Source organism: Drosophila montana, unplaced genomic scaffold (genome assembly GCF_035044405.1).
Source record: "Drosophila montana isolate Dmon_TW-CO22-7 unplaced genomic scaffold, ASM3504440v1 contig_2081_1, whole genome shotgun sequence".
NCBI lineage: Eukaryota > Metazoa > Arthropoda > Insecta > Diptera > Drosophilidae > Drosophila > Drosophila montana.
This window is the reverse complement of record NW_026996991.1, coordinates 825746-850195: the sequence shown is the minus strand read 5'-3', so window position 1 is coordinate 850195 and position 24450 is coordinate 825746. Positions and strand designations below refer to the sequence as shown.

At 41.2% G+C, this 24450-nt stretch overlaps 2 protein-coding genes across 5 annotated transcripts in view; one reads left to right on the top strand and one right to left on the bottom strand.

Moving 5' to 3' along the window:
- Positions 1-23701, top strand: part of Pgant9 (polypeptide N-acetylgalactosaminyltransferase 9) — a 71352-nt gene extending 47651 nt beyond the window's left edge. For 3 of the 4 annotated variants that reach the window (XM_064680132.1, XM_064680130.1, XM_064680131.1), the window contains 6 exons: positions 14456-14674; positions 16230-16372; positions 16985-17075; positions 17290-17400; positions 21684-21791; positions 21855-23701. In XM_064680132.1, coding sequence (XP_064536202.1) covers positions 14456-14674; positions 16230-16372; positions 16985-17075; positions 17290-17400; positions 21684-21791; positions 21855-22016 — 834 coding nt within the window. In that variant the 3' untranslated portion in view covers positions 22017-23701. Of the gene's footprint in view, positions 1-14455; positions 14675-16229; positions 16373-16984; positions 17076-17289; positions 17401-17779; positions 17879-21683; positions 21792-21854 lie in introns of all 4 variants that reach the window. The other variant, XM_064680133.1, reaches the window with a different exon arrangement.
- Idgf6 (Imaginal disc growth factor 6) lies at positions 506-2818 on the bottom strand. The gene is made up of 3 exons (XM_064680134.1): positions 2595-2818; positions 1287-1862; positions 506-1227 (listed from the first exon to the last, which is right to left on the bottom strand). The coding sequence occupies exons 1-3, from the start codon at positions 2737-2739 to the stop codon at positions 575-577; spliced, it is 1374 nt and encodes a 457-aa protein (XP_064536204.1). The 5' UTR covers positions 2740-2818; the 3' UTR covers positions 506-574.
- Positions 23702-24450: the final 749 nt, after the last annotated feature.

The following is a 24450-nucleotide window of genomic DNA, read 5'->3' as shown; positions in this document are numbered from 1 at the left end:
GTTTTGTGAGCTCTGTAATACGCTGCGTATGCGAAATTTTCTGACTTACACCCCAATGACAAATGTTGAGCAGTCAATTTACAAAGCATCCTCACTGTTTATGTGTGTATACGTGCGTGTGCTTGGAAGGGGTGGGGGGACTCGTAACTTGTTGTGGCTCTTCTTTAACGTTTAAGCCGATTACGCTTTTATGTCAAAGTCAATTGGATTTTAGCATCCATCACAGCACAAAGAGCAAATGCCGCAAGGTCAAACCATATACCCAAAATGCAGTATAGTTTTTTAACCTATACGAGTCCTAATAATAGGAAAACTAGAACTAGAAAAAGCAGAAACATTTTATGCATATTCGATCACAAAATAGTTGTTGAGTCTGGACGACCTCCTTCCTTTTGTTTTATAAGATTTGTGGGTTTGCGTTTGGTTTTTTTCTTTCAAACACAGTTAGTCTAAGCCAATCTACCTCTTCGATAACTCAGAAAAGTCCTGTCAATTAATTTGCGCATTTTTAGATACATAAAACATTTATATTCTATATTCAATTACAAAACATGTTGTTATGATTTCGTATAGTCTAGTTGGACAAACGGTATTTGACGGCCCTCAGTATGGGGTACTTGTCGTTGGTGCAGAGTCCTCGGAAGTCATCGTAGGACAAATCGTATAGGGCCACGCCGCCCAAATTGTTGTTGCGCACATAGCCAGCCTTGTCGGCAGCGGTGTCCGGATCCTCAAAGCTCACCCAGATGCCATTTTCGCCCTTCTTGTCAGCGGCACGATAGGCATACGAACCGAATCTCTTAGCAGGATCGGTGACCCGGTTAAGCGGCGCATTTGCGCCCTTTGAGTAGGCATTATTCTGGTTGGGCAGCAGGGCGCAGGTCTCGGGCCAGCTGTAGATGCCATGCAGTTGTGTGTTGCTGCCCACGGGCGCCTCATCCACCACATGCTGAACGGGGGGCACACCTGTCTCGCCCGAATCATCAGTCAGTTTCCAGGGGCGGCCATATGTAGCCACGCCTACATTGATCTTGCTCGCCGGACAGCTGTGACGCAGCCAAAACTTGACCTGGGCGTCCACATTGAATTCGGGATTGCGCTCACTCAGCTCATAGATGGGCGCCGTATAATCGGCCACCTCGGGATTGCGCTGCGGGGTGAAGAAATCAAAGGCAGCTAGGTTGACAAAGTCCAAATAGTTGATCACGGCGGGCACATCAAAGAAAACTACCGAAGGGCGAACAAAAATTAGCTAATTTCCATTAAGATTTCAGCTGTCAACCTACGTGATGAGTTCACATTGGGCAGCACCGTTGTGGAGAGCAACAGATTGTCCGGTCGGAAGGCGTTCTTCACATCGCGCAGCAGCGCTGTGAACTGTTCCTTGTGCTCCTCAGAGCGCTCATCCACAATGGTGTCGCCGCTGAAGACCTTCTTGAAGCCCTTCCACAGGCTGCCCAGACCGCTGTGTACCTTCTTAGGCTTGTTCTTGGGGAACTGCCAGGCAATGTCCACGCCATCAAAGCCGTAGGTCTTCACCAGCGAGTAGACGGTGTTGACGAAGCGTGTGCGACCCGTTGGATTTTCGAGCAGTTCCAAATACTTGTTGGGCAAATCCTTGGCATCATCGCTCGTCTCAATGTCCTTGTCACCGCCCACACTCAGCAGCACACGCAGATTGGGATACTTGCGCTTCAAACGCGTCACCGTACGGTAAAGACCCTTGCCCAGATCCAAGTCCAGCTGCTGGTTAAGACTGACAGCCTTGTGCGAGTCACGCTCAATGCCCGCATAGCCATAGATCAGATAGTCGCAGAATTGTAGAGCGGGCTCCAGATCATCGATCACCAGTTTGCCGAGACCTGAAGGACAAAACAAGCCTTATTATACACTGAGAGAAATATAGGGGTTATTTGTTAGAGAATCGTTTATTTTAAAACATTGCTTCAGAAAGATTTCTGATTTGAATTCAAAGTATTCTCGCCTCGCCCACAAACCGAGACCTGAAGAGAAAAAAACAATCCTTGTTATACACTAAGGGAAATATAGGGGTTATTTGTTAGAGAATCGTTTATTTTAAAACATTGCTTCAGAAAGATTTCTGATTTGAATTCAAAGTATTCAGAGCGCTAACTGCTTTTACTCTCAGTGTATTCAGGAAATTATTTAATTGTTGGGTCTGTCCGTTGTCGTCATATCTTATTCATTCTACATTTACAGATTTAATATTTGTCAAAACAAAATTTACTTGCATTTTTACTTTTTCAATCAAGCTCTCTATCTACTTGTTCGCTCAGTGTATTCGGGGAATTATTTAATTGCTAGGTCTGTGCGTTATCGCCATCTCGCACTCGAGGCAAAAACAAACAAATCAACCTAAATTCCAGAAGTCGCTGATAAGCCGCACTTTGTTTCCAAGCCACTCACTTTTTACACTGATTTCAATTTCTTTGGCATCATATATTGTATATATATATTCTACATAAGTATTTATGTCCAATTATCAAGTGTCGCTGTGTGTGTCTCTGGGGATTACGTAAGCACTCTGTCTGGCCGTTGCCTTCACTCGTTTCCACTTTGTCCCCACAACTCACCTTCCTTGACAAAACTCGCCGAGTCATAGTAGCAGACGAGGTGCCGCTGCGGGCCCCCCACCTGCTGCTGCCCCACCTTGCCAGCCCTCACGCTGGCCAGGCACAGCCAGGTCAGCGCCGCCAGCACTGCCAAAGTTCTCATCATCTCTCAAGAATTTCTCTGTCTCAAGTGAATTCGAATTCGAGTCGAGTTGTGTTTGCCGCTTGGCCGCCGAATTGAAACTGAAACTTGGACGTATCGAAGCGGCGATCGAAGCTGCGAAGGTTGAGATGTTGTTGTTCTTCTTCTTGTTGTTGTTGTTCGCTTGAGTAAAGCGCGAGTTGATAAACAAAGTAGCAGAGGAACGGGCGATCGGCAATAAAAGCTCTGTTATGACATCTAAGTAAATACAGTGAGCACTAGCTATGAGCATTTATACATTTATTTATTCACTTTTAAAACACATAAAAAGAAGAACAATAGAAGAAGATTAATTATAAAATAACTATAAATATTAGAAATAGAAGAGCATGTAGAAAACACTTTAGACACGCGCTTAAAAAATTCCTTAGAAAAATCTGTTTTTTTATCATTCTATATATTTGTTATATATACAATTTTCTTTTTTGCTTTTATGAACTTTAATGTAATAAACAATTATAAACTGCTTTTGCAGCATCTTTTATTAACAGCCTGAGGCCTTATACAACACTGTATTTAACTTTACTGTTCTTATATTTTATTATCTCCTTCCGTTAACAGTTACATAGTGAGCACTGTAAACATTTCTATCGACGCCAGCTGCCAAAACTGGGCCATAAATCTCAAACGAATTGGGCATACAACAGTTTTTACTGTGGTGATTTCCATTTACATATATACATATATATATTTACTTTGGGACTTAAATTCCATTAAAATGCTGATTTTTTCTTGGTTGCGTATGTAGTTGCGTATTTAGTGTTGTGCTCAAGCCTAAAAGGCTTTTGTTATCAAGACAGCCAGGGCAGTTTTTTGGTTCGGAGCTCAGCAGTGTTGCCCATGCTGTTATTTTCTAGCTAAATTTGGCTCTTTAACTATAACTATTTTTCAGCAGCACACAAGCTGTCAAGAACTAGCGTCAATTTGATTGCAAATCAAAGCTAATTGAACTATTTTTATTTTCAGCTACTTTTCTTGAAGTTGGCAACACTGGTGCTCAGCCTAACAGTTTTTTCGCATAATCGCATTTCGATCCACTTTCTCTCTCTTTAGCTCTTTTATGTTTCATATTTCATTTGCCTGTTGGCTGTCAGTTCCACTTATTTACTTTTTCGTTTTACCCTCCCTGATCTCCATGTCCCACACATGTGATAGCTGTTTAGGTATTCATGGGCATGACCAGAGCTGTGTGTGCGTGCGAGAGAGTCAGCTGGCGGTTGAACCTAGTTCGACCCTATCTCTGCCACCGGAAGGTCAAATAGAACACTGCATACTCGCCAGTCCGTTGCCAGTGTTGGCAGTTTCCGAGTTATTTACATAAAATGTTTGTCGATTGTCGATTTTTGTGAGAAGCTGCTGCTGCGGCGCCCGCTCACAATTTTATTGTTGTTTGTTTGTTGCCTCTGCTGATTGTTGTTTGGTTTTTATTTTTGTCACACAGCAAAATTTGCATTTCTAAATAAACTTGTTGTTGTTATTGCAATTTATTCGTTACATTTATTTTCTATTTTTGTGCCCAGCAATTATCACCTTTTATGTAGCAACGCTTTCATTGCTAAATTAAAGCCAATTTGTGTGCTCTGTGAAGAGGAGGGCGTGTGCGTGGGCGGCTAATTGAAATTGCTGCCGGCTCTTTGCATTTTGCATAAGCGAAAAGAGAAAAAAGCTGTCTTAAATTACTTTCTCCCCTTGCTTGTGCTCCTCCCACGACTGGAACAGTTATGATTAAGTCAATCGCACAAAAAAAGGCTAAAACTGGCCAAAGGCAATCGCAGCCGCATTTGGTGTCTGCGCTCAAATTGAATTTAGTTTTGAACATGGAAACCCAAAACGGAAAACCTTTCTAAATCCCTGGCTAGCTGCTCTTTTACCCAAAATCCCAATTGCGCAGCTTTTGGCTTTAGAACTTTTCTGCTTTGTTTTTTCTTTTCTTTCTGTGTGTTTGTTTTAATTAATGGCAGGCCAGTTTTGGGTCTGTAGTCCTTTCGGGCTAACCTTTTTTGATCTTTTATGCTTTTGGGGCTTTGTGCTTTTTTTTATTTTGTAAATTAATTTGGCTCAAGTAGAGCGCAGCGGGCCACGTTATTACTTACACATTTTCGGAAAATTACATGCAGTTTAACTTTTAATTGAAATGTTGTAACAAGTGTGGGGGATAAGGGCGTGATGGGAGAGGGAGGGCTGATAACCTGTACGTAAAACCCTGGTGCACAAGCTGCCCAGGCGATGCAATAAAGTTAAACCTCTCTCTCTCTCTCTCGCTCTCTCTCGCTGGCTATCCCTGTACTATACGCTATACATATTTTTCCGTTCTCTCTTTAATTACCAACACTGAAAATCTGTGGCAATATTTTATGCCCGCCTGAAAGTCTGCTGCACATTTGTTTAAAATGTGGCACAAGTGGCGCGCACGGCGCTTGTTTACCGCTTTTGAGGGCTTTTGGCGCTTGTGGTGCTTTTTAATAATGGCAAAATTATGTTATTCGAAAATTATAAAATGGCCGCCAATTTAATGCGCTTAACTGGCACTTGACGTTGCGCCACTCGAAATGCGCACGTGATACGATAGTTGCTCCGGCGATAGTCACGTATCGTAAAGAATTATAAATATAGCATTTAACTTTTGGAAATTGGAAATTATAATCAATTCGATAGTTGCGTGATAATCAAATAGTCTTGTCCACAAAATACAGGTTTCTTTTAAAATAAATTTATGAATATATCACTTAAATCTATATAAATAGAGTTTGCGGATGGAGTTCAGGTCCTCCTCTCAGTCTTGTAGCTATATCAATCATAACTAATTCCGTAAAGCCGCACATCTCGCTCAGCCTGAACGCTAACTGACCAAAATTGAAAATTGAAGAGGTCTGAATGGAGCTGGTGGTTGGGTGGGTTGGTTTCTGCCTGCTGACCGGTTCTCATTGCAGCGCGGCGACAACCGACATGAGGAGCAGAAGCCGCAGCCAGAGCTCGTGCCAGCTCGCGCATAACTTTGCATATTAAGCCATGCAGTGGAAACACTCGAAAAGTTTGCCGGCAGCCCGCAGCTGTTGTTGTTGCACTAACAAAAACCACAGCAATGATAATAGGAGTAAATATGTTGGTGGCGGGGTGGTGCGATAGGATGGTTCGGGTTGTGGATGGGGCTAGGGTGTGTAACGCGCACAATAACAAGATCACGCTGCAATCCCAACAGCGCTGGCAAGTGTATTAATTTTCACCCAGCGCAATGAGCGCGAGCAACAAGAGTCCGGACGCGGCTGTGAACAACATTTCTGTTGGGGATTGTAGATTTTGTTCGTGTGCGCATGAAAAGCGTGGCTAACGACCATTTTTGGGTGTTGCTCTTGGGCGCTGGCCGGACCCTAGGCCATGCTGTGGGCGTGGCCAAGCCATTGCCCCAATGTGATTTGTGTGCTCGGCCATTTTTTTGCAGCTGCAACAGCATCAACAGTAACATATGCAAATCAGTCACTCAAGCGGCAAGGGTAGCCAAACCCGACCCCAATATACACCCGCACACACACATACACGCTTGTAGGGCTTCGGCTGTGTGTGAAACTCTGCTTACGTGGCGCATGATTTATTAAAAATCCTCGTAAAAATGCACAACACACTCGAAAAAAAAACAAACAAAAACGAAAACCCCAAAAGCAAGCAGACAACATTTAGGTGTGGAATGCGTGACTATCAAATACCCAAACTTTTTGCTATGGTTAGTTTATCTTAAATATTTAAATTCAATTCTTTTGCTTGAGAAACTCGTGGTTGCTGCAGAAAGCAGTTGAGTATACATAAAATACGGTGTCTGCCAAGTACTTCAAAAAGAAATTATGTGAAATTTATAGCTTTAAAATGAAGAGTTTTAGTCAACCTCTAGGCTACTCGTATACCTATCACCATATAATCTATTTCAACTTGGGCAGACACATTCTCCTGCTTTTCGCATTCCTTTTGGTACGGGTACAAACTACGACAAGCATCCTAGTGTGTGTATACATATCACTAAAAGTGTATTCGTGTGTGTGTGTTTGTGCCTGCGAAAATGCATGAGAAATCGCTATGGAAATAAGCAGCAGCAGCAGCAACTACTAAAAGTAGATATGAAATTTTTAAAGTCTCGTCTCTTCTGCATCGCATGCACTTCAAACAAACACAATTTTATGCAGCCTGAACCCAGACTAGCCTCTCCTCTCCTGCCTGGCCTACCACGTCCTGGCAGCTGGTGTTTGGGCATAGGGCAACGGGGGCATGGACAAAGCGGCAAGTGGTCCCACTTTGCGAGCCCATCCATCAACTGCCAGCAGTTGGTTCATTTTTAAGCAATTTTCGCAACCGATATTTTGTGCATGGCAGACAACATTATGGCCCCCAGAACCCCACGCCCGCCAGCTGCCCCTCTCATCTGTGCAACCATGACACGCAGATAGATGACTTTATATGTATAGCTATAGCTAAAGCATTTTTGCATGGCAAAGCAACTCGAATTTTGGTGAGAGTCTCTGCGCCTGCCACACCACATTAGCGTCCACATCATCATCATCATCATCATCATCGTCAACCCCATCCTCATCCCCATCCCCATCATTCCCACCATCATCATCAACCTGATGGCAGCCAAAATGTAGAGCAAGTGCTTGGCTTGCCTGCGCCTGGACGCGTCTGCCTGCAGGTCGCCATTATTAATTGGCCAGCAAATGCATATTTTCAGGAATTGAGGCGCCACGACCAAGCGCCCATCCACATCCAAAACGGCTGCCCATACTTTTTGAGGCCATTCTGTGCAAGCTAGTTAAGTGTGCCAATGCTTTTCAGGCATATTATTAAATATATAGGTGTGCTTGATATATGGGTTGATATATGAATGGATCCAATCGAGCAAGATTTAACATATTTTCAAACCAAAATTAAATTTTTGCACACAATTAAAGAAAGTTTTGTTCCGTATAAATAGGTTTATATCAGAGAAAATAGACAGTGGAATTTTATTTGTCCCGTGAATATCAAATTTCTTTCAAATAATCGATCATTTATCCCATATTCTTAAAATCGATAAATATCAATTAATTCCTTGTTGCTTGATCATATTTCAGGGAATAATTTGACAAACGCATTCGTAAACCTCGCGCAGTTCAAGTTTGCTTTACACTTTCGATGACTATCCAAATTTGCCTTTAATCGATAAATATCGATATATCGAGGCTTGATAGGGTCAACAAATTTTGTATTGAGGTTCGAGCTATTCATATTTTTGACATTTTCCAAACAAAAAAAAAACAACAATGCTAACTTTAACAAAGGGCCTTCAAACATGAAAATCGGAAAGTGCAGAAATCGGTTATACCTCTTAAGGTCTCTAAGACTTTCAAAGTTGATATCTTTTTTTATGCAGCCCATCGATTTCGAAGAAACTTGTATAACTAATGAGCTGCTTATGACCAGGTTCCGAGCAACCTAGCTATCATCATGTGCTCCATGAACCAGAAGTAAGCACGTACTTCAGGGCAGTTCCCGTAACTCTTCGTCCCGCTTGCCCATATTCGGCATGCAAATTGTGTGTGCGTTGCGCATAATCAAAAACTTCATTTTCAGCAATTTGAATAGGCATCGGCTGATGACAGGAACCAGGTTGGGGCTGTGGCCGTGGATGGGCACGCGAATATGTTCAGAACGACCATTTGTAGAGCCGCGCAGATGGACGCGTTCAAGGTACACATGCACAGAAGCGTCGGGCCCCCCGCTAATTTTGCCTTGCTGCTGCGGTAATTATGTTATGTCCAGCGGGAGAAACTGCCCCCAACTCCTACTTGGCCTCAGCTTGAATAACTGCGCGGCAAATTAAGTAAGCGTCTAAGTTGGCACGACCTTGTCCATTTCCTGGCCGGGGGTCCCGTTTCCGCTTTGGGGCGCGTGACCCTGTCGCCGTTTTGACGACGTTATTTAGTATCACTTGCAGCGCCGGAGGCTTGTTTTGTAGCGCAGCTCGCGTTTTCTTTTAATTTTCATAAATTTCCGTCTCTGTGCCCCGCGCTCTCTGTGTCTTTGCACGTACGCGCATTTTACTGCTTAATACGCAGCGTTGCACTTTACTTTTATTGCACTTTTAGGACGCGCTGCGTGTAAAAACGTACAAAGTTTTCCACGCGCGCGAATCTCTGCTGCGTTTTATGAGCAAACAGGGGTGGAGTCTAAAGGGGGCGTTCTTAAAATAAGCGAAAAATTCATGTACCATATTAATTATTTTTTTTTAAATTGCTTAAAAAAGTCCCTGATGATAGTTAAGTGTTTGAGTATGATGAAGTAGGTGTTGACTTAATATAGTAGGGCTTGCAGAAATGGGTTCTGTGATAACAAAAATATGTGTATATATGTACATTTTATTTGTTGTAAAATTGTTTTTCTATCCACATCCATTTCCTAGACTGGGACTCGTATTCCAGTCAGTGCCTCGTTGTTTACTTGCCAAAATATGTTTTTTGCCTTAGGCAACTTAATTATTCAAGAGTGCATTTTTAGTCTATTGTTTTATAAAAAATCGGCCATTCTTTTATAAATCTCATTGAATTCACAAAATCTTCCACAAATAATTCCCACAAAAATGTGTTTTAATACAATCATAATCTTTTCATTTCCCAGGCTCATAGAGCTTAAAAAAATAAAGTACTTATAGCCTATGAGATTTAGTTTTTCTGTACCTGCACCTACATATTTTCCTGGCCAAGCCCCCTTTATCTTGTTTGTCCTGTCTACGCCCTAGTCCAGACAGTGGAGATGAGTGCGCCCGCTGCTGCTGCTGTTGGATTTAGCTCTGGGTTATGGTTTTTTGTTTGGGTTCTGGATACAGCTACTGCTTCTGCTTCTGCTCCGGCTCCTGTTTCTGGTGCTGCTGCTGCGGCTGCTTCTGGCGAACGTTAAGCACTCGCTAACGGCCCAGTGAACCGGTAATCAAAGCAAAATCACCAAAGCAGCGAACAACTTTTTATGCTAATTTGATGCGTTTCATGTAACAGTTGCTCCGCCGGTCAACGGTGTGCGTGTGTGTGTCGGTGTGTCTATGTGTCTGTGTGTGTGTGCCACACTAAACATTTTAATAAGCTTTTGAGAGCTGCCTTGCTTTAAGTTGAGCTAAGCGGGTTAAGCAGGACTTGAATTCAGCAGCACCTGCTCCAAACCGAATTTGTAGCTCAAAGATGGATTTTTTCATGCAGCTTCGCTGCATCCTTACAGATCTTAAGTTATACTCAAAACTTATGCAACTGGTAAGTTTTGTGAATGTAGCGACTTTTCAGCGTTTGCCTCATGCAAATGCGATGCAAAGGGGCATGAAAACTCTCAAGTTGGCCTCCCCCGTTGAGCGGCACTTCAAACTGCAGTTACAGCTGGGAGTGTGTGTGTGTTTTGGGGGGCGGGGGCGTGTCTACGAGCACTTGTCAAAAGTCAACTTCACATTATGTCAAGCAGCGTTTTTCCTTCCTGCCTGAGAGCTTTACTTTATATTTTCTTGAACATTTTGTTGCTGCAAGCCGGCGCTGGCAGGCGTCAGCCCGCAGGCACTTTGTGCCCTTGCTTCTGTCTACCACGCCCCTATTGTGTGCCGTCCTACCCCCACACACACGCACCCATTACCATGCCGCATAATGCGACGCCTGACATTTACGATATTCGTGGGCATATTTTTTTTTTGGCGCCGCCCGCCGCTTTTCGTGACTGTTTTATTTGGTATTAATGTGGTTGTTGGTGTTTTTCTCCTGTTGTTGTTGTTGGCAGCCCGCAGGTTAGCACATTATTTTCATAGCACACATTGTGGCGCTTGTGTCTCACACACAACTGGGCCACTCGCTCGTTCCGCCTGCTTAATTTGCGGTTGCTGCCGGTGGAGGATTCTGTAAGGATTCCCTAGTAAAGCTCTCCCTCTCTCACTTTCCGTCTCTCTCTCTCTTGTCTGCTCTAGAGTTGACGAATGGCTTTGGCGGCCAAAGGACCTGTCATTTTTCAGCAAAAATTGTGTCACCCGCACTCTGTCTGACATAATAAATGCCGCTAGATTTATTTGATATCTAAATAGGCTAGTCGTTTCGCCATTGAAGTCCTGTGAGAAATGTGCAGTGCTTAAGATACCCAGCCGGCAAGTTGTCCATAAGAGGTATGCCGAGCTAAGCCTTTGGCTTGAGTGCTTGAAGCTATAGTAAAAACATTTGAGATGAGGAATTATAAGACGGTCATTGAGGATCATGGAAAGCTCTTGCAATATTAATGTAATTGTAAGTAATACATAAACTAATTCAAATGCCTTACTATTCTTTTAATATATTTGTATATATTTTAGCTTTTCATTTTACAAGTTTTCTTAAATGGACACATTGGGTTTATTTTAGATATCTTTTCAAAAGGTAACAAATATTTTTAATATTTATGAATCCGGGAAACCCCGTCTATTACCTTTGCAATTTTAATTTAAATACCCGTTCAACCACTCCTTGTCACAGGGTATCTTCCAGCAATTCTTTCTCCCTACTTAAGCTTAAGCTCTTGCTTGATTGCGTATGCGTAGAGAGGTCTTTGTTTGGGCATATCTTCGCAAAATTGAATTGATTGATTGGTTTATAAATCAAGTAAAATTCATCGCCATCGCTGAAAAGCTGGTTGAGCCTTGCGAGTCCCTTGAGCCCTTGAGCCTGGGTATCAACTTCTTACTGTTCATAAGGCTGCCCAAACAAATTCATTTCGTATGCCGCATGCTGCACTCTCTGTGATTCGTTCGTTGTTGTCACACGTAACCCTCAACCCACCCACCCACACACACGCACACTCACACACTCGGGCGAAAAAAGTGCCCATATTTATCCGCTGTTGAATCATTTAAGCCGCATTAAATGAGAACGTTGACGACGTATGGCAAAAGCGAAAAGTTATGCGACTTTGTTTGCACAAAAAACGGCAACTGCAACTGTAAAAGCAAATGGCAACTGTAGCATGCCACATGCCACTGCCACTGCTACTGCAACTGCAACTTGCCTCATCTCTTGGTGTTTATTTATTTATTCAGCGCTGAATTTTATTTCATTTCAGTTTATTTTCATAAGAAACTTACTTTCGTTTTTTCTTCCATTTCCTGTGCGCATGAAACAAACCATAAACAAGAGAGAGAATTTCTCGCGGCACACTGAATACCCTATGCTGCAAATTGTTCCAATAGGAAATTGTTCATATAGTCTTTCGACTAAACTGAGAGACAGTTGTGGCTTTATCGACACAGCTGTTGATACTGATCATGAATATATATATATCTATTATATATATCTGCCTCCGTGACAAAGCTATAATACCCTTCGCCAGGGTGTTAAACCAAAAAAATGTCAATACACAAAAAAAAATGTACTCAGAGGATGTTGAGCGAACAAAAAAACGTCACTATAACAATAAAATCCTCTTACACACACATGCATATATTACACACACACACATACACGCACGCACACTCGAATGAAGGCTGCGTTTTTGTTGCTGCTGCTTTTCACTTTTGCCATTTGTTCTGTCACTTCCGGCGGCAACAACAAATGTATATATATAAACGAAAAAAATAAAATGGCCGCCCGCATGCTGCTTCCGTTGGTCTCCACTTGCCGCTGCCTGCCGGCCTACAACATTGTTGTAGTTCTATTTGTTGTTTTTATTGTTATTTTTACCCCTTTCTAGCATACCCCTCTCTCCGCTGCTCCCCCTACAGTCGCATTCACTGTTGCCTTGCGCCAGCAGCGTTTATTAAATGTCACACTGCGAATTTGGCAACAGCCGCCGAAGGCATAGCTGTAACCCCACCCACTATCCGCGCCCATTCTCATTCCTGGACTATCTGACATCCGTCTGGCATTCCGGCATTCTGGTCCTGACGCGCTCTCGCTCGCCCAAAACACAATGGCACTCGACGCGTTTGGAGATTTCACTCACTGCCTGCCGTTTGCTTGTTTGTGCTTCGTGCTGCATGCCCCATGCCGCATGCCTCTTGCCGCGCGGAAAGCTTTTGTTTTTTGTTGCTGATGTTGCTGCGTCTCGTCTCGGCAAGCATTTGCTATTGTTGTTGCCCTTAAGTTACATATTTTTAGTTGCTTAGCGATATGCCACGCCCTCCGCCTCTCACTCTAGCTGAAGCACTGCTGACAGCTCCCTAGGCTGTCAGTCAGTGATAATTTCATTTATTCCACGTTTCCTTTTGCCGCTCTTTTTAAAATCAAACTTCCTCAGCTTTGGGATTTTGATTGCCAGGCCCACGTTTCGTCTCCATATGGAGTTTTTTTCCCTAAATTCAATTACGAGCTCTTGATATACCCTAACAAAATATATAAATCTTATTTTAATATTTTCAAGTGGCTTTTTAAGGCAAGCGTAATTAAAAGCTTTCAGATTTATGTAAGCTTTACGGCTTGCAATTTATACTATAACAAAAATGTGCTTAAAATCTTAATGTTGGCTTTATGTTGCATAACAAGAGCTTTAAGTTGAGCTTTCAGCTTAATGCTTTCCACTTACTGAGCTTCTTAGCTGGAATTGTGCTTAACATTTATTATTATTTCATCAAATTAATATGTATGCATTCAAGTAGAGTATTCAGACTGCGTTCTGCCTTTTGCTTCGTAATTCTGGGTTCGCTTTTATTTGACAGGCCTGTTTTCTTGTAGCTTTTGTTGATTTACATGACTTTTATTCCATGTTGCGTATCCGTAACGTTGAGTTTGATTTGCATACTTTTGAGCTGGAAGCTGTTTTGCATAATGAAATCGCAATAAAAATACTGCAATAATTTGTTGAAAAGTGTGCATTGTTATTAACTTATGTTTACTATCATTTCGCAAATTATTTAAGCACATTTGTTGCTGGGTTTTTGCTTACTACTCGTTTATTTGCAGCAAGCATGAAAGAAATCACAAAAAGAAAGAAAAATCAGTATTTATTTTTAATTATTCGACATGAACTGAAACCCAATTCTGCAGGCAGCTGTTGCCTGCTGCAAAACAAGCAAAAATTGTAATTAAATTGCAATGAAAATGAAATGCAATTCTCCAATTAAATGCAAAATGTGCCAGCGCATAAAATATGCCACAGCACAAGAAGGAGCAGAGGGTCTGCTCGCCCCCACCAGAGAGTCCCAGTCGAAATGGCAGCCCGGCTGGTCAGAAGGCAACAAGAGCAAAGCAAATACACAGCACAAAATATTCAATTACAAGCAAAATTTGTGGAAAGCCCCAACAAGAGACAACAGATGAGGACAGCGGGTTGGTGTGGAGCTGGTGCGAAAAAGCTTAGGAAAATGTGTACTAAATAAAATGTAGCCTCAAGTGTTTTCAAGCTGTTGAAAGTATGCGAACATGGCAGCCGAGTGAAGCTGGCTGGCAAAGAAAATGCCAGCTGCCAGCTGCCAGCTGCGAGCTTCCATGTTCGCAGTTTGGGGCACTCGAGAGGAGTGGGTGGACGTGGGTTTAGAAGTTTGCTTAGGTGTTGGCCACTTGAGATACCAAACGAGCCGACACATGATGCGCTCCGGTTTCAATTAGTGAAATTAAATGTTCTTATGGGATTCCAATTTGACTTGCTTCACAATCCAAGCAGACATAAATATAATTCGTTTCTACAGGCGCTGGTCTTCAATTTGTTTATATATCTTTTGCTTATTTACTTGCAGAACACAGCGGAGCCTGTCTACTCGCCCACCATGGCCGGCGGTCTGTTTTCGATAGACCGTGAGTTCTTCGAGCGTTTGGGCACCTACGATTCTGGTTTCGATATCTGGGGAGGTGAGAATCTGGAGCTGTCCTTCAAGACATGGATGTGCGGCGGCACACTCGAAATTGTGCCCTGTTCCCATGTGGGACACATATTCCGCAAACGTTCGCCCTACAAGGTAAGTGTCCATGTCCCAATCTGCTGCACTCAGTGCTCATTAACGCTCATCCCAAAGGCGATTGCAAACCATTTGAGAATTTAAAAATTTTGCACACAAGCAGCTGTGATATGTGTGTGTGTGTGTGTATGTATGTGCGAGGTGTGTGCGCGTGGTCGAGGTTCGTGTTTGGTCAACAGTGGCCCTATGCGGTTCCCTCTGTGCACATGTCGCACATGCCAGCCGCAGCAGCAGCAGCAGGACATAAACACGTAACCAAACGCAGACCCAAACCCTAACCTCTGCACGGACAAGGACATGGACATGCTCTGCGGCTACAGTGCCTCAGCCTTTGGCTGTTGCCTCAATTATCAACGGTTTACGCTTGACAAAAGTTTGGCAACTGTTGTGTCTGTCAGTGTGGCAAGTTCTGCATTAAGCTGCAACGAACTGCATAGATACCTGCCAATAAGATCCAAAATAATAACAAGAAATTTGGAGTAAGGACAAGAGGAGCATGAAAGCAGCTACAGTTATGGGCAAATAAGCCATTTAGGAGCTGCAGCAGAGTTGTTTCATGTTTTATTCATGCGACCAACATTTTTTCCCACAATTTCAATTAAAGCTCTGTAGTTCGAGTCTATCGATTTACTAAGAGGTTCTACTAGGTAGTGATTGATCATTTTTTTAGATAATTCATTGAAAAATGCAGACTGCTTAAAATTACTTCAAATTTTATAAATCGATTAACAGTCCAGAAGTAACACTGCAGCTCGATAACATATCGAAAAAACAATACACTCTTGTAATGATTGATGATTAAACTATGAAAGTTCAATGCGATAACTTATTGCAAGAATCGATCATTTATCGATAACAATTCATTCCGATAGCCTGTCGTAAGGACGCTACAAGCCCGCTTTCACCCACTTTCGCTTAGTTTAATGGAAATGTGTATAATCGACAGGTAGCTGAACGATTACTTTAGAAATGTTATGAAAATATTAATTTTCCAAGTATTAACGATAGTGCATAAAGGGTACAAGCTCTGCATAGTAGCGTGCATTCTACTTGCCACTGGCCCACCTACTTCATATGTGCCTTGCCACAGGCCTCACAAAACTGGCAAGGACAACAAACACGAAGACACACACACACACACACACAGTAAATGCATAAACAAGAACAATGCACAGCAAAGTGGGTTGGGGAAGACAGATAACCGCAGAGACGCACCACAAAAGCAACCAGCAGCAGCTGCAGCTGCAGCCACAGCTACAGCAGCAAGTGGACAACCGGCAGAAGTTGGTACACATGACGTTAACCGACTCATTCAGGTAATTAGGCTGCCCTGCTGCGCCCTCCTTGTCCACTCGGCCTTACGATAAGCTCTAGCTGCAGCTTTTGATTCAGATTCAACTCCATTGTATAAGCCCGAACTGTTTGTTTGTCAAATATTTTCACTGGCTTTTGGCGCCGCTGCTTTGTTGTGCCAGTTGCAGCCCAATTGTTGCTATGTAAATTCAGCTATCTTCATCTCCGCTTCTACCCCCCTCTTCTCCTCCATCTCTTGCAGTGGCGCACGGGCGTGAATGTGCTGAAAAAGAATTCGGTTCGTCTGGCTGAGGTCTGGATGGACGATTACTCCAAGTATTACCTTCAGCGCATTGGCATGGATAAAGGCGACTTCGGTGACGTTAGCGAACGCAAGAAGCTGCGGTAAGTACCCAGAGAAAGTGTTTACAAAGAGCTATAAGATAGTCTCGGAGTCTTCTCTTCCTCGTATAAAGTCTTCTATTCAAAACTATTTAGCTAGTAGATAGTCTCATTTTTATTTGTATTTGTGCATATGCTCGTAGTTTGTATTCGTTTTTTATTTATTTTTTACTTTGCAACTCGTGTCGTACGTTACACGACTGCGCCTCTCGGTCAGTTGGGAGGGAGGTGGGATGCAGTACATTGCATCGGGATTCGTTTATATTTTTAACCTATCTCATGAAAATGCCAGAGCGCATAGTGTAAATAAAGATATAAAAAGACAATTAATTTGGAAATTTATTAGAAACAAACCTAAAATATAGAAATAAAAATATTTATTTTGCTAATAAAAGGACAATATACAAAGAGCAGCTAAAGCTTAGTCCATCAAATATTTGGGTTTCATTCGAGTCATTAGTAAGTTTATTAAATACAAATCAAAGCAGGTTTTGGTCGCACATAAAAGGGCAAAGGAATAAAATGTTGGGTCTATTTAAAGATATTTTTGTAACCAATCAGAACCAAATTCGAATCTATTAATTGTTTGGTCTATCTCTAATTTTTTAACTCTAGCGAGGATCTGAAATGCAAATCTTTCAAATGGTATTTGGACAACATTTATCCGGAGCTCTTCATACCCGGCGATGCGGTGGCCAATGGCGAGGTAAGTTGCACGTGTTCTTCTTCTTTAGGCACGCAGCTATCGTGCAGCATGTGGCATGTGTGGAAAGTGGCTATATATCCGAGATATGGCCCCATCCTCCCCCCGTTGTACCCGGCGATCCGAATACAGACAACACAACTAACCCATTAATGTGCCATTTTATGGTTATAACAAACCGAACAACACACATACATGTATATTTCCCAATTCGCAGATAAGGAACTTAGGTTATGGCGGTCGCACCTGCTTGGACTCGCCGACGGGCAAGCGGAACATGAAGAAGCCAGTTGGCCTCTATCCGTGCCACAAGCAGGGTGGCAATCAGGTTTGTTACCACCAACAGCGAAGAACAACAGCACTGCGACCGCCACAAACTCCGTTGAAGCACAAAACCGTCAAGATGTATCCATATATATATATACATACATATGTGTATATGCATATACATATATATATACCCGTCTTTATGTTGACTGCGAACCCCTACAGTCTTGCCCGCTCCCACAAAAACAAAACTACTAATTCCACTACAATTTAACTTTGGCGCATGGGGCGATAGTTTTTTACTCACAGCTCCTCGATAACGATAACAATTACAGCTGCCGCCCGTTTTCTAACACTGTTACTGTTGTGTTGTCACCAACACTGTTATACTGCCCACTCTCTCGCGCTCTCCCATTTGACAAATCCAACTTAATTTACAGATTAAAAGCATAAACACGGACATGTGCGTCGATGCTCCAAAGACCGGGGACGAATCGCCTGTCGGTGTCTACCCGTGCCACGGCCAAGGAGGACATCAGGTATCCAACTCCACATCCAACAATTCAAACTGCCTTGTCACGCCCCCACCTGTGGGGGCGGTGGACTGTCATCAACATATTTTTACACTGGTTTCGGCTCCATCTGCTATCAGTCTTTCGAGTGCTTCGCCGTTGTTTTGCTTAAAATAATCGCCAGTAGTTAGTTGTAGACTTAATTTGTTCGCTTGCTTCTTTAACCAATTGACTCTATACAACACTTAAAACTGGTACCGATTTTGTATGCATATTATGGACATAAATATCTAACATTTAGGTAACTCCAAAACATACTTTTCGGGTTTCTAAACACAATTCAAAACTCGTATTGAACCTGATTACAAGCATACAAATCTGCATTTTAAGAACCAAACTAATGATCAAAATATTCTCTTATGTGTTAACATTTTATGGGTACACTTTTTAATAAACAAATATTCTCCTAAAGAGCTATACAAACTAACCTAAAGTTAATTTTTTTCAAATGTAATTTACTTTTTACTTCGTTATTATTGTAATATTAATATGAATTAATTTAGATACAACTTTTGAGCTAGTTCTTGTGAGTTTTTTATATATATATATTGTGAATGTTTTTTTTTAATTTTCGTTTACTTTTATTTACAAAATGTTTTTTGAATTTTTAAGTTTCAATCTTAAGCTCAACTTTGCATCCGGCTATGATTTCTTTTCTTTGTATTAAAGTTTGGTGTACTTCCAGTCGATAAATCAGAGATATTTCCTATAACCTTTAACACTTCGCTCTTCTCAGAAGGCTACTCTGGTTACTTTTTAAATAAATAAGTTCGTAAACTTGGTGTTAAGCACTTTCTAATGCTCCTTTTCGCTCTAATCTAATACCAGGTTTTATAGGCCAACATTTAAGTGTATATTCATATCTTCTAAATAAAATTCCCCCCTTTGAATTTTGTGAATGTTTCCCCCTACTGCGTTGTTGCGATTCTGGCCCTGGGAACTTTGCAATCTTTTTTTTTGAAATTGTATCCCTTAGCCTCATACTTCGTATAATACTCAACAAAATTTTGATAGTCCTGCGGTTTTGAACACTAATTTCACGGAGTTTGTGGTTTAAGAAAAAAAATTGTTGTTCTTTGTTAACGTTTTCTTAAAATTTTCAACGTTTTTAGCATTTATTTAACCTTTAGCCGTAGCCTAAGTGAAAGTATTATCAAATTGTTTTTGTTATTGCCACATAAAGAATGTTGCCAAAATGGCGTGTAAACTGCATTGACAATAATACAGGACACAACAGACAGACACGCATAACACACACACATTACACACACAACTACACACACGCAACACACGCATTGGGAATTGAGATTTATGCAACGTAGCAAAATTAATTAAATCGCAATCATAAATAAAATGACAAAAATGATAAATCATTTCCATTGCTCTGCTTTTGCCGGCTGCGTGTTGTGTGAGACTTTTACACAACCAGCAACAGCAACTGCTACAACAACAGCGACAACTGCGACAGCAGCAACAATTACAACAACAACAACAACAGTAGCAGCAGCAGCAGGAAAAACTGTGACAATTTTACGAACATTTAATAACAAGCATTTCGACAACAAAAACATATCAACTGCAACGCACACACACACACACAGAGGGAGAAAAACTCTAAACACACACATAGATACATTCTGTGGTCGTCTGTTGTTTATTTAACATTAAATGGAAAGTGTTGACCTCGTTGCGCGTCGTGCAGCGCACAAAAACGCACGAAAAATCGCTAGGCGGCTGCTTGCCACGCCCCTCGCGCACACCTTCAACTGGGCCGCCCAGCCCATTGCAATGCAGCAAAACGCCGCAAAGAAGGAAAAGAAGCAGCAAAGCTGTCATTTAAATAACTAGCTAGACTACATAAATACCCTGTAAAATCCAATAAGCGCATATAAAGCTAGTAGAACCCACATCAAATGAACTACTTCTTAGTTCACATATACCTCTTTTAGCAATTTACTGTAGGGTATTTAAAGGCAACTCGGATGTGAAAACGCGACTGGATAAAATAATCAACATTTGCGAGCGTTGAGGACACCAAATGTGTGGGCGTGGCAAATTTTAATTTCGCGCATTGCAAACAACACAAAAAATGAGGGGAGGGGATGAAAAAAACTATTTGCATGGGCAGGGGGTGGGCGGAGGGGCAGCAGACATTGCACAATTCTTTTGACTGGCGCCGCGTCAAAGGATCGCTCGGCTAGCCCAGTCCTGTGCCGGCAACAAAAACAGCTAAAAAGCCGCGCAATATAATGAAAAAATTTTCATTTCATATCTGCGAGCGGGTCTAGAAAAAAATTTGTAAAAATTGTAGCGCAAAAATTTTGCTTCAGCGCTTATAAAAAACACATTACGAAGAGAAAAAATTCCAAAAACAGAAGCAAAAAAATTTAAACGTAAATGAAAAAGATACACACATAATTAAAAATGCAACACGCTGCAAGAAAAGAGAAAGCTTTTTACCAAAGAAAAGCCTGGCAAAAGGGTTTTAAAGAAGGGAAATGCAAATGTAAACCGAGCAAATGAAGGACACACACAGCAGGCAGGCAGGCCGGCAGACGGGTGGGCGGGGAGTGGCATACATATGTGGCAGGCGGTGGTAAACGAGTAAAAATGTTAAATGCAAATATAGAGTGAAGCCAGAGGGCGGCAAACACATGGAAAACGTCGGTTTTAACAGTTATTTATTTATGAAAATTTTAAAGAAACTGTGCGCCTGGTGGAAACTCAAAGAGAATGGGATTGGGAGGGAATGTCAAGGATTAAATGGGCTGGGCGATATTTTAGATGCATATCAGATAGGCGATATAGTTGCTAGCTTGCTAGCTTGGTAAGTTTATCTTTTAGCAGAAATAGAAAACTGTCAAATTTTTACTCAATCAAAAATATACTCAAACTTAATCAAAGCTAATAAATATGCGTGCCCTATAACTACAGTATGAGCCATTATGAACTAGATTTATCAAGCTTAACTAAATTATTATTAATATTTAAAGTTATTTTAAACCAAATCAATATAGAGGTTCTGGTCAGCATTAATATATAGACTGTATATAAATCAAAAAGAGTTTTAACTGTTAACGACAATGGAATACATTAATATTTATATGAAGCTCCAATGTTTCAGTTGCCCAAAAGTTGCTCCAAAAGTTGGCCAACTCAGCTGTTAACGAAAAGAATAAAAGATAAAGTCAATTGTCAGGGTATCAAAAGAAGTCATCAACTCGCCAGTTTCACTGAACTCTTAACCAATTTCCGCACATACCATTAGAGTGTTTGGACCTAAAACAAATGTCAGCATTGAAAATAATGTTGCAACATTACAAATGTGTGCTTGCAGCGCTGTGGCAGCAAAGCACAATAAACAAACCGAAATGGCATTCACATGGCCAACATCATCAGCGCGGTCAGTTGTGGCAAGCGGATGCGGAAATAGTAACACAACAAAATGGCGGCCGAGCAGGCACAACGTGACCCTTGGCCACAATAAAGGCCAGGCCCAGGCCAGGCCAGCTGCTGGCAACGTGGCTTAAATTATAAATAATCATGGCAAAACCGCAGACAAAACACAGACACACACACACACAAAACACACACACAGACAGCCGACTGGTAGCAGCTTTTGGCATTTAATTTAATATTAAATAATACTAAGTAATGCGGCTACTTGGCTTAAATGTTATGCAACAATTTCTCGCACTTGCTGCCGCAATTTGTATTAATGAAAGTTTTTCTCTCTTTTATCTGCGCCCCACTTATTATTACACCTGCGTAGTATTGGATGCTGAGCAAGGCTGGCGAAATACGACGCGATCAATCCTGTCTGGACTATGCCGGCAAGGATGTGATACTCTTCGGCTGTCACGGTTCCAAGGGCAATCAGGTGAGTATTTACCCGCACATAATTATATATTATGTATACAATAAATAATACTATCTATTGCAGTTCTGGACATATCATGAGAACACGAAGCTGTTACATCACGGCTCCTCGGGCAAGTGCCTGGCCATCAATGAAGGCAAGGACAAGCTCATCATGGAGGAGTGCGATGCCTCGCATCTGCGACAGCACTGGCTGCTGGAGAACTACGATAGCTCCAAGTTGTGAGGCTACTTCTATGCGAAGGGCACCATACTGGTGCCCACATTGCAGAGCATGCGCGCATAGCAGGACATTCAAGGATACTGAACAGGAGCAGCAGCAGCAGCAGCAGCCGCAGCAGCAGTAGGCGTAGGATTAGATGTTAACAATAATTTTTAATCAAGTGACACGGCCTGCGAGAGTTGTGCAATAGGCAGTAGCAAAGTATTTGCCATGGCTTTTAACTAAAGCAGTAACACGTACACACACATACACAGAAACACACACACAATAAGGCAGTGCATACTATCAGTAATTTATATATACACATTTTTATGTCTATTCCAATTAAATCATGCGATAAACTTAGCTGAGTTAGTTTGTAAGCGCACATGCAAGAAAGAGAACGACTGTTGTACAGTAGATCTTAAGTTTTCCAAGCGTAGCACATTTAAAAATTAATGAATATATAAATATAGTTATTTAAAATGTAATCTAAAGAGTAGTTAACCCAGCTGGGTTCAACTAGAAAGTCGTAGCGCAATTTTTGCATTTACAAGTTAAAACTTTTTAGCACAATTTTTTAAGGCAAACTTTATGTGTCCTTTGCCTGTGTGTGTGTGCGAGAGTGATGTGTGTGTGTAATTGACATTTTTGAAATTGCACAAGGCCAATAACCGAGTTGTGTTGTGCAGTGCATATATGCATATATGTAATATTTATATATATATATGTATATGCATGAATATATATATATTTTACTATTAATGAATTCTCCTGACATCTAAATGGCTTTGCAAAAGTCGCGTTCCAAATATGTTTTAGTCCGTAAGTCTATTGTTATTGTAGTTTGGAAAGCATTTGGTGATTATGCCCCGCCCCTCGCCCGATATACTTATGTGCCCGCCGCCCTTAGCATTCCCAATTGTCGACAAGTATGTACTTATATGGCACCATCCATTGCGTTAGCTATTTGCTTTTATTTATTTTGTTTTTAAGCTGAAATTCTAAATCGAAACATTTGAAAGAAAACAAGGAGACCTATGCCAAATTATATTTAGAGGGCTTACTTATAGTTATTTTTTTATTTAAAAAACAAAAAAAATTAATTTCTTGTGAGTTTTGTTGTGAACAATGACAACATATCCCGTTTGTTAGACAACGCCAGCTTGTAGTGGATACCTTTTGTATGTAGTATATCATCAGTTCAGACAGACTTATGGATATCACTAAAGTATAGAGCTAGGTACTTAATGTTAAGACACAAATATGCAATAGTGCCTTCTACTTTTTACTAACATAATATGCAAACACAGCATACCAACATAATTGTTTATCTCCCAGCTTCAATGGGTATAATTTAAGTGACAAGCAGAACCGACTGTAAATATCTATAAACTGTACAATTTTATATCGCAAATGTAAATAATCAAACATGGTCGAATAGCAGACACATAATAAATACTATTATTGGCTAGCCACTAATCTTGAACATACATATATCACGATATAGTGTCATGTCCTGTTTGATTTGCGATCGCACCCACATTTACAATTAGCGTACAGAAGCCATAAACGTGGTCAAGAAATTTTTGATAATGATACAATAATACCCTAAGTGCGTAGTGAATGTTTAGTACTTAAGAAATTGCGCAAGCTGTACAAGGACACAAAAATAGTTACAAATAAACAAACCCTTCGTGTACTGAAAACCCGTTTCGTCTATTAAAAGGCTATGGTCACTCCAAAGTGTTCGTGTACTGACTAAAATGTACCAATTTCAGTACCGATTAGATTGTGCACAAACCGGTACCATAAATTGGTTTCTGAAAATGAAAAACACAAAATGTCAAAATTAAAATTAAAATTGAAATATCTCGGGTCCGATTTCGAAATGATATACCACTTTCTTCTCGTACGGATCCCGACTATCGATTGACACCAAAAAATCTGAATTCTAAGAAATGGCCCAATTTGAGAAAAACTACTATGTTTTTTGCAAAAATTACGATGTTGGCTGAAAATGGCTGTGACCACGAGTCGAACGAGACCAATCTTTCCAAGATCGGGGCTTATTTGGCCGAGATACAGCGATTTAAAATATGCGAAAAATGTCGTTATAATTTTGAGAATTGTCGTTTTTTTCGATAATTCGGCTAAAAATGGTCCGATTTTGGAAATTTGGCATATGGCATTTGGAAACTGGCATACCACGTTTTTTGTATGAAAATCCAAAATTTGTGAAAAAAAAAATGTTAACTTAACAGTCGGATGTTCAGTGGCAGCGGCAGCTATAAAGTCGCTGTTAACTTTTAATTTTTGATTATTTTTTGTTGTCCTCCTTGCTCCCCTGTACGCCTGGTATTTCAGCTGAATATTCATTTAAATTTCGTCGTTATTGCAGTGGAATTTCAAGACCGATAATGTTTGAATTTTTTTTTGGTTCGCTGAAAGAAAAAGC

Coding starts and splice junctions, on each gene's coding strand:
- Idgf6 (XM_064680134.1), bottom strand. CDS start 2,739: ATGATGAGAACTTTGGCAGTGCTGGCGGCGCTGACCTGGCTGTGCCTG. Junction 1,863..2,594: donor GGCGAGTTTTGTCAAGGAAG/GTGAGTTGTGGG, acceptor TTTGTCCTTCAG/GTCTCGGCAAACTGGTGATC. Junction 1,228..1,286: donor GCCCAATGTGAACTCATCAC/GTAGGTTGACAG, acceptor GCCCTTCGGTAG/TTTTCTTTGATGTGCCCGCC.